Source organism: Triticum dicoccoides, chromosome 5B (genome assembly GCF_002162155.2).
Source record: "Triticum dicoccoides isolate Atlit2015 ecotype Zavitan chromosome 5B, WEW_v2.0, whole genome shotgun sequence".
NCBI classification, from domain to species: domain Eukaryota; kingdom Viridiplantae; phylum Streptophyta; class Magnoliopsida; order Poales; family Poaceae; genus Triticum; species Triticum dicoccoides.
In genome coordinates, this window is record NC_041389.1 from 606,644,529 (window position 1) to 606,652,986 (window position 8,458).

The window sequence follows — 8,458 nt, forward strand, 5'->3', positions numbered from 1 at the left end:
CCTCCCCCAATCCGGCAAGTTCAACTACCTATTTGTGATCGTCGACAAACGAACAAAGTTCGCGCACTTCTTGCCTCTAGCGCACCCTTACACTGTGTCCAAGGTGGCTCTCCTCTACATGAATGTGCAAAAGTGCATAAGTGCATCATTTGTTGGATGACTCGTCGGTTCGCTTTATTTATAAAGACGTACGCTATGCATTTTCTCTGAAAATATATATCTCCTTGCAATCTGTCACGCAGGGTAGGGTGCGTTGATGATTTGTAGTGGGTTGTTGGCTAGGTGTTGCATGTTGTATGACTAAATAGGGTAGGGCTTTGCCTTGAATGTGGCGTTATGGAGGAGCTTGAGTAGGTGGTAAGCTGAGCGGATTAATATAGCTTACGAAGCACCTCGTTGGTGAGTCTAGCAAGTGTGTCATTGCTTCCAACTTCACCAGCGGTGCACATCGTGTTAATGAAGGTCGCTCACAAAGGATTCAAGGCGACACACCCGCCATGGCTCGACCGAAACAACATCACGTGGTTGCACCGCAACGAGGAGATCTAGCAGGCGAAGCAAATTCTACAACACTACACGTTGTGACTTCACTTGTACAGCTAGGATGCCACCTCCCGCAAGTTGCAGCACTACCAGGCGCTCCGCCTCCAACTGAGCATCGAGAAGATTGTGAAGGCATGTTGGATCCAGTCATCGAGAGATACCAAGCATGGATATCTTCTGAATCATCTTGACCATCCGGTATGCAGCCTATGAAGGATACGAAAGGTTTAGTTACGTTGTTTGCCAGCGGCGAGTCACAAAATCCATGTGCATAGCACACTCCCGTGCGGATGCTTCTGTTGCCTATCATTCCCTATCGCCTTACAATTTTCCACTCAATGCACTCGAGCCATGTTATTTGAGTGTACAATTACAATTCTAGAGAAAGTGGTAGCACCCAAAACTCTACTTATATAAGAAGTGTGGTATGGTTGAGAATAATGTGAAGAGTCTATGTAAATAGGGTGAACTGTGCCCATATTCGGAGAGTTGGCACATGCAATTATTTCACTTATTGTGGGCATGTTTGATTGAAAACTTGAATTCTATGTTGAGCAGAAAATGTACATATGCCAATTTTAAAAAGGTATATAAGTAAGTTCTCGAAGAAAGATGGGATGAATGAATTCCTACATAGATGATATTTTGAAGCACAAGCACATAAGATGTCTAGCACAATATCATGCACATTCAAATGGAAAAGTACTAACATGAGTTGAAGAAGTCTCTAAGGGTCTCTTTCACCTTTTCTTACAGTGTCTTCATAGTCACTTTACTAAAAACATGATCTTCATTAAATATGTACTACACCAACTTAAACTAATGGATTCCCATCTTCATTAAATATGTACTACACCATCTTAAACTAATGGATTCCCGTGTCTGTTTACTCTCACACTAGGACCACCAGTTTGATTGGAGATGCAACATTTTCCTTCTAGATAGATCCAATGCACTTTGGAATACAAGGGAAGACCAATTCGAGCTCGTTTTTATTATCAATCAGTACAAATGGCCAATGGACATGTGTGTGTCAAAGAAGAAAAGCTTTAGATGTCAACAAAATTTCTTTCCTATCTAATCCTTGGGACGGATGATACCCTAGTTCGAGCAGCAACTACACACCCACGACAGCTACCGCTCCGCCATTGAATGATACTTAGTAGATTTTGGTTTGGGAGATGGTTCAAATGTATTTCCTTGATTTGGATCGACATCTTGGTGTACAAATTGATCTAGGCTCTAACTTCTTTAAAAAACACAAAATTAACAAGGTTTATACCTAACCCATATCAAATAAAGAGACGACGAAGGAAAATACCCTTTTCAAATACCTAGTGAATTGTCAAATTTGCATGATCTCTTAGGCACACTTAGAATTAGAGATGATTTATTTTTGTTATGCTGGATTACCTATTGTTTGGTTCAAAGTTTTATTATTGAACAATGCTATATGTATATAAGCTTATAAAAACTACTCACCCAGAGGCTGCACAGACCTGCCGATGAACATATAGTGTTGATGAAGAGAGTATCATGTCATTATTTATCGACAACGACGACTAATGAACATTGAGTGGGTTATCTGTCATGTGGTCATACCACATGGCGTGTTTGGTGAATTCTCTTTGTAGAAATATGAACCGGATTTACTATTTCTGTTAGTAGGCTCACAAAACTTTCATAGCAAGTTATAATGAAAAGAAACTATGCATCTGCCCTCCATCAAATTATCAAATTGGGTATTATTGGGATGGCGGAGCACGCCATGCACATGTATGTTTAAAGGCTATGTTCTGAGGGCCTCTTAGACAATCGTTTTTTTTTCAATTGGTATGTTTTGTCGTAGTGTCATTCGATGTGCGAATGTATTGCCAATGAGGAGATCAAGTGTTTCCATTTTTATGTGGTCATATAGACTCATACTAAGCAGGACTTAGTCCAAACTTGGATTTGTTGGGGGTGGCAGATCAATGGAGGAGTCTATCCCCCGCTTGTCTCTTTTTGTCTCTACCTACATCCCTAGCGAATACTATCCTTGGTGCTCCCATTCCCTATCATTCCTATGATCATACACTTTTTTAGTCGACGCGCGCGAGCAATATCACAAAAAGTGTAAAAATTAGAATTCGTGAGAAAGAGGGAGCATCAAAAGTCCAAAACCCTACTTTGTATGAAGTGTGATATGGTAGAGAAGAACATGAAAGGGTCTAGGTAAGAGGTTGAACTCTACCCATGTTCTGAGAGTTGGCACATACCGTTATTTCATTTATTGTTTCATGCTTTGTCGAAAACTTGAATTCTACTCCCACCGTTTCTAAATATAAGCCTTTTTGCATACAGATGTATATAGACATATTTTGAAGTGTAGATTCACTCATTTTGCTTCATATGTTGCCCATATTGAAATCTCTAAAATGTCTTATAGGAACGAAGGGATTATAAGTCTAGTAGAAAAAGTAAGTATGCAAGTTTGGAAAGAAAGATTCGGATATATTGATTCCATTACATAGACTGATAGGTTTTTAGGGGTTTGGCTCAGGTGCGGGGTCACCGCTCCTATTATGGCGCAAGCCCAATCAACGCGTGCCACGTGTACTTGTAGGCCCAAACAATTCATTAATTAACTCTTTTAATCCTTCCACTAATCTCTTTTCTTCCCAACTCTCCATGCTCCCTCTAGTTTCGTTGTCGTTTATTTTTCTTCCTTGCTGCAATTGCAAACTTGCAAATCCCTATCTCCGTTTGTCCTTTTTTTTTTCTGCGAACAATATCTACGTTTGTCCTTTTTTTTACATAGACTCTTTATTCTTTTTACTAACATGCACAACATGAGATTTTTTTTGCGAGAAAGCTTCCGATCTATTCATCTTCAAATATGGCAGTACAACGAACACCAGAAATAATAAAAATTACATCCAGATCCGTAGACCACCTAGCGACGACTACAAGCACTGAAGCGAGCCGAAGGCGCGCCGCCGTCATCGCTCCTCCCTCGCCGGAGTCGGGCACAACTTGTTGTAGTGGACAGTCGGGAAGTCGTCGTGCTAAGGCCCCATAGGACTAGCACACCAGAACAGCAACCATCGCCGATGAAAAATAACGTAGATCGAAAGGATCTAACCCGAAGGCACACGAACATAGACGAACAACAACCAGATCCGAGCAAATCCACCGAAGACAGATCCGCCGGAGACACACCTCCACACGCCTACCAACGATGTTAGATGCACCATCGGAACAGGGGCTAGGCGGGAAGACCTTTATTCCATCTTCAGGGAGCCGCCGCCGTCTCGTCTTCCTAAGCAGGACACAAACCCTAACACAACTCGAAAAAAGAACTAGCAACGAAGCCCTCCCGCCGGCCCTTGCCAAGATCCATCGCACCCCCATGGCCCTAAGGCCACTGGAGACGAGGCGGACCTGCGACGACGCCGGCGAGAGGCACAAACCCTAGATTTGTTTTGGAGGAGGAGGAGGCGCTCAAACTTGGTCTGATCAAACGTGTGACGCACAACATGAGATTTTGAAAGCACAGTTCAAATGGAAAAGTACTGCCAGAGTCTTCTGGAATCTTTTTCTCTCTTTCTTTGACAATGTTTTCAGTAGTCGCACCACTAAATGATAAGGTATCATCTCAAGTAAATATGTCTGACGCCATCTTCTCTTTTGAAGTAATATCATGAGAATTTGGGGAAAAGGAATTTCACAACTCATCAAATAACTATCCCATCAATAAGTTGGTAGAAACAAGCATTTTATTTTCATTATCATTCTGTGCAATCTTCCTCATTGCGCTGTGCCGGGTCACGGAAAGAAGATCGAGCACATTTATTCTCACGTGGAGAGATACTCTAAACTCTCAAGACATGTTTTTCTTATGCAACCAACTCTGAATACTTTTTTTTCCTGACAGTAACACTAAATGCACATCAGCTTTCTTGAAAATAAAACCCGCAACCATAAATAGTACTCCGTAAACTAATATAAGAGTGTTTAGATTACTATTTTAGTGATCTAAACGCTCTTATATTAGTTTACAGAGGGTACTATCGTACAAAATAGCTTCCTTCTCAATTGAGGAGCTCTCCGCTCCAAAATTTTATTTTGATGAAGCTGATACACATTGATACATCAATTAAATTTCCAATACTGAACACATATCATTCCTAACAATCTTTACCATTTTCCGCTCAACACGCTTGAGCAACATTATTAGAACATACAATTACAATTCCTGGAGGAAGACGTAGCACCAAAACCTCTACTTATATAAGACGCGCGACATGGTAAAGAAGAACATGAAGAGTTTATGTAAGAGTTCAAATTCCGGATATCCACTTCGGTGCCCAGTCTCATCTGCTCCCGCTCAGAAAAAAAATCAAAATAAATACTAGAAAATTTCAAAAAATTCCAAATTTTTTTGGGGTGGTAGATAATTTGACGCGTGAGGTGCGCCCCAAAATTCAACTTATTTGGACATCTGAGTAGCTCTCGGCAAAAAAGACAAATTGGGTCAAAACAGTGCGTGAACAGTAAACATTTTTACAGACCCTGATTTTGTCTTTTTTCCCGAGAGCTGCTTAGATTCTCAAATGAGTTGAATTTTGGGGCGCACCTCACGCGTCAAATTATCTACCACCCCAAAAAATTTTGGAATTTTTTGAATTTTTCTAGTTTTTTTTTTGAATTTTTTTCTGAGCGTGGGTGCAGATGAGCTCGGGAGCCAAAACTCCGCGTCCAATTCCGGATATCCACTTAGGTGCCCAGTCTCATCTGCTCCCGCTCAGAAAAAAAATCAAAATAAATACTAGAAAAATTCAAAAAATTCTACTTATATAAGACTTGTGCGACATGGTAGAGAAGAACATGAAGCACATGGCAGATATTTCATTTATTGTGGGCATCTTAGGTTGAAAACTTGAATTCTCTATCAGAGCATAAAAGGAACGTACAGAAGTTCTAGAAGAAAAAGAAGCACAAGCATATAATTTGTCTATCACAATACCATGCACAGTTCAAATTGTAAAAGTACTGACAGGTTTGGAGAAGTCTGTGGGAGTCACTCTCCCTTTCTTTGACAGTCTGTACAGTAGTCACTTGACCAAAATATCATCTCAAATAAATATATACTACACCATTTTCCTCCCTTCTCAGGTAGTACCATGAGAATTTGTGGTTAGAAAAAGGGATCTCACAACTCATCAAACAACTATCCAATCCACAAGTTTGTAGAAATAAGAGCAATTCCTTCTTCACTAACATCATTCATCAACAACAACTAAGAAACTGATCACCCTTTCAAGACTTATAGGTGACAAGTGCCATTCTATGGCCATCTTAACATAATGCTGACAAACAGCTATGGACATATACTACAAACCCAGTATAAATTAACTATGGACAAGGGAACCCGTCATGGTGCAAAGTGAGACAAGGTCATCAGAATTGGAACCCCCTTTTCCTTACCTCCATCCCCATGGAAGGGTGTTTGTGATGAGATCTCTATTGGTTGGCATGCTGTACCCATTACCATCCTCCAGTGTTCATTACTGATTCTGGTGTGGTTTGACATTCCCGGGTTTCCATCCGAGTTCCCGAGCCCTTTCCTCCCACAAAGCAGTTAATTTCCTTTGACTGAGCAGCGACTCAGCTGACTTCTCCCTAGCTTCTTCACATGTATCCATGCCTGAACTGCATTTGTCAGCCTCCTTTTGATACTGTGAAGCTAGTTTTTTAGCCTCGAGCAACTTCACATCGGCTTGTTGCTGAGCTTCTGTTGCTTCCTCCTCTCTCTGCTTTAGCTCTTCTATCAGCATTTCTGTGATATTCTTCTCTGTTTCTTCACCGGAAGCATGATTCTTGACCTCTTTGAATTGCTTGGCACAGTCTGGAAACATCAGAAGCAATAATAACCAGTTAAACCAGTCACAAGATAATTGCAAAATATGGCTATGGAACATAAGTGCCCTTGGATGCTTTGCATGACATGTTTAATTGCTTATGATAAGGACATACATAACAAAGTGCATATGTTTACAGACAAGGCAATGCTTCCAAAATACTATGAAAATAAGTACTCCCTCCGTCCCAAATTACTTGTCGCAAAAAATGGATAGAAATGGATGTATCTAGAACTAAAATACATGTAGATAGATACATTTCTGCGACAAGTAATTCCGGACAGAGGGAGTATGAGTGTATGACTTTAGACGTAGAGCTTATGGATTGGTTTCATAATCATACTGCATAGTATGATTATTACTTCAGAAGTAGACTGGCAATTTACCACGTTTATTTGCTTAAGAGTTAATATTTTTCAGAGGTAGCATAATATCCCAATTAAGACTAGCTGTAAATATGGAAAAAACAACTGAGCTTATTTACTTAAACCACTGACTAAACAGAGTATATCATGGATACAAACTAACAATGGAATCTGAAGAGAAGAATAAACATAAGAAAATATTCAGTGACCATACATAATTACTCGGCTACAACCTGAACCGATGTTCTGACTTCTGAATAACTGAAGACATCTTGTCCTCACCCCCAAATTTCAAGCATACTTTAATTATAATCAATCAGTCATGGCAAGGCCAGGCTCAGAAATCTGATGCATAAGCATTGAACGTATTGAGAAAGCTAATCTATGGATGATTGTTAGGACATTCAAGTCACAGGTTAGAGCCCCCCCAAAAAATCTACAGACCACCTAATCATGCCAAGTTCTTAGCCTATCCCCAGTCCGACCTGCCCCGTCCACAGTAGAACGGAATAGCCAGCGGCTACAGACGCATTGCTCAGCTCTGCACACAAGATTGCACGGCCAAGGAACAGAAAGAAGGGCCATGTGGAAGTGGAACCGGCAGAGCGAGGAGATCTGGGCAGGTAGGTCGGGCACCGACAGCAAGAGGGTACCTTCGGGGAGCTGGAGCAGGGGAAGCGCGTCGCAGTCACAGGCGCAGGCGGGGCAGGCCCCCGGCGAGCGGCCGAGCGCCTCGGCGACGTGCCAGTAGAGCGGCGGGCCGACGATGTAGGCGGCGACGCCGAGCCCGAGCAGCGCCACCAGCGCCTTCACCGCCGCGGGGCTCGGGCCCCACGATGACGACGACGACCCTCCCGCCATTGCCTCTGCGCCGAGGGCGGATGGTGGTACGACCGCGCTGCGCTGCGGGGCGAGGTGGTGGGGTGGGGACTGGGATGGCGTGCCTCGTCGGTGGCTTCGGCGCGGCGGCGTGGGGGTAAAGAGGGGGGAGTGGGAGTGGGAGCGAGTGAGTGGGCACGGACCGGACGCGCGCAAGTGGAGACAGACCGGCCCGAACCGAATGAAATGAGAGGAGAGGATGTGTGGTGGGTGGGTTCGGCACGCGCGCGAAGAACCAACGCTACCAACACCTTTCGATTATTAATGAGTTACATCCAATATTATGTGTAGTATAATTTGACTTGAGGTCAATATTTTGGAGAAGTAGCTTAAAACATTCTATTTTTTCTCGCCAATGAACCAATGAGTCGGTGGTCCAACAGGTGAACACGTGAACCGACCGCCTCGCCGGCTCGATTGTCGGTTTGCTTTTTGAAACTGTGCATGTGAGGGAGGGTGGTGACCAAAGCTAGAGATCAGACGATGTTGGGATGACTTCTGCTTTCTCTTTCGAAATGAAAAGGTTCTGAAGCCATCTTAGAAGTTCATCGAAGTCACTCCTCTGTCCTGTAGACCTACAGGCTCGAAGTGCCGAGCTTCTAAAACAATGGACACCTACTCGATAGGTTGTTTCTATGCCTCCCAATCCCAAGTCGAACCTACACATCTTTCACATGCATTTCCCTCGATTTTTGTCAAGCTCGAAGATGTTACCTAACCATAATATTGTTCCATCGTATTCTTGGAATTCTCCCGTTGTCTTCTCTT

At 42.7% G+C, this 8,458-nt stretch overlaps 1 protein-coding gene across 1 annotated transcript; it reads right to left on the reverse strand.

The window, feature by feature from the left end:
- Positions 1-5,531: 5,531 nt before the first annotated feature.
- LOC119312009 lies at positions 5,532-7,845 on the reverse strand. Its single transcript, XM_037587730.1, has 2 exons — positions 7,465-7,845; positions 5,532-6,433 (listed from the first exon to the last, which is right to left on the reverse strand). Exons 1-2 carry the CDS (start codon positions 7,670-7,672, stop codon positions 6,093-6,095), a joined length of 549 nt encoding a protein of 182 aa, XP_037443627.1. The 5' UTR covers positions 7,673-7,845; the 3' UTR covers positions 5,532-6,092.
- Between the last annotated feature and the right edge of the window lie 613 nt (positions 7,846-8,458).

What these genes read in the sequence shown, in the direction of transcription:
- LOC119312009 (XM_037587730.1), bottom strand. Translation starts at nt 7,672, where the DNA reads ATGGCGGGAGGGTCGTCGTCGTCATCGTGGGGCCCGAGCCCCGCGGCG. An exon ending in CCTGCTCCAGCTCCCCGAAG is followed by an intron (nt 6,434 to 7,464) that starts GTACCCTCTTGC and finishes TGATGTTTCCAG; the next exon opens with ACTGTGCCAAGCAATTCAAA.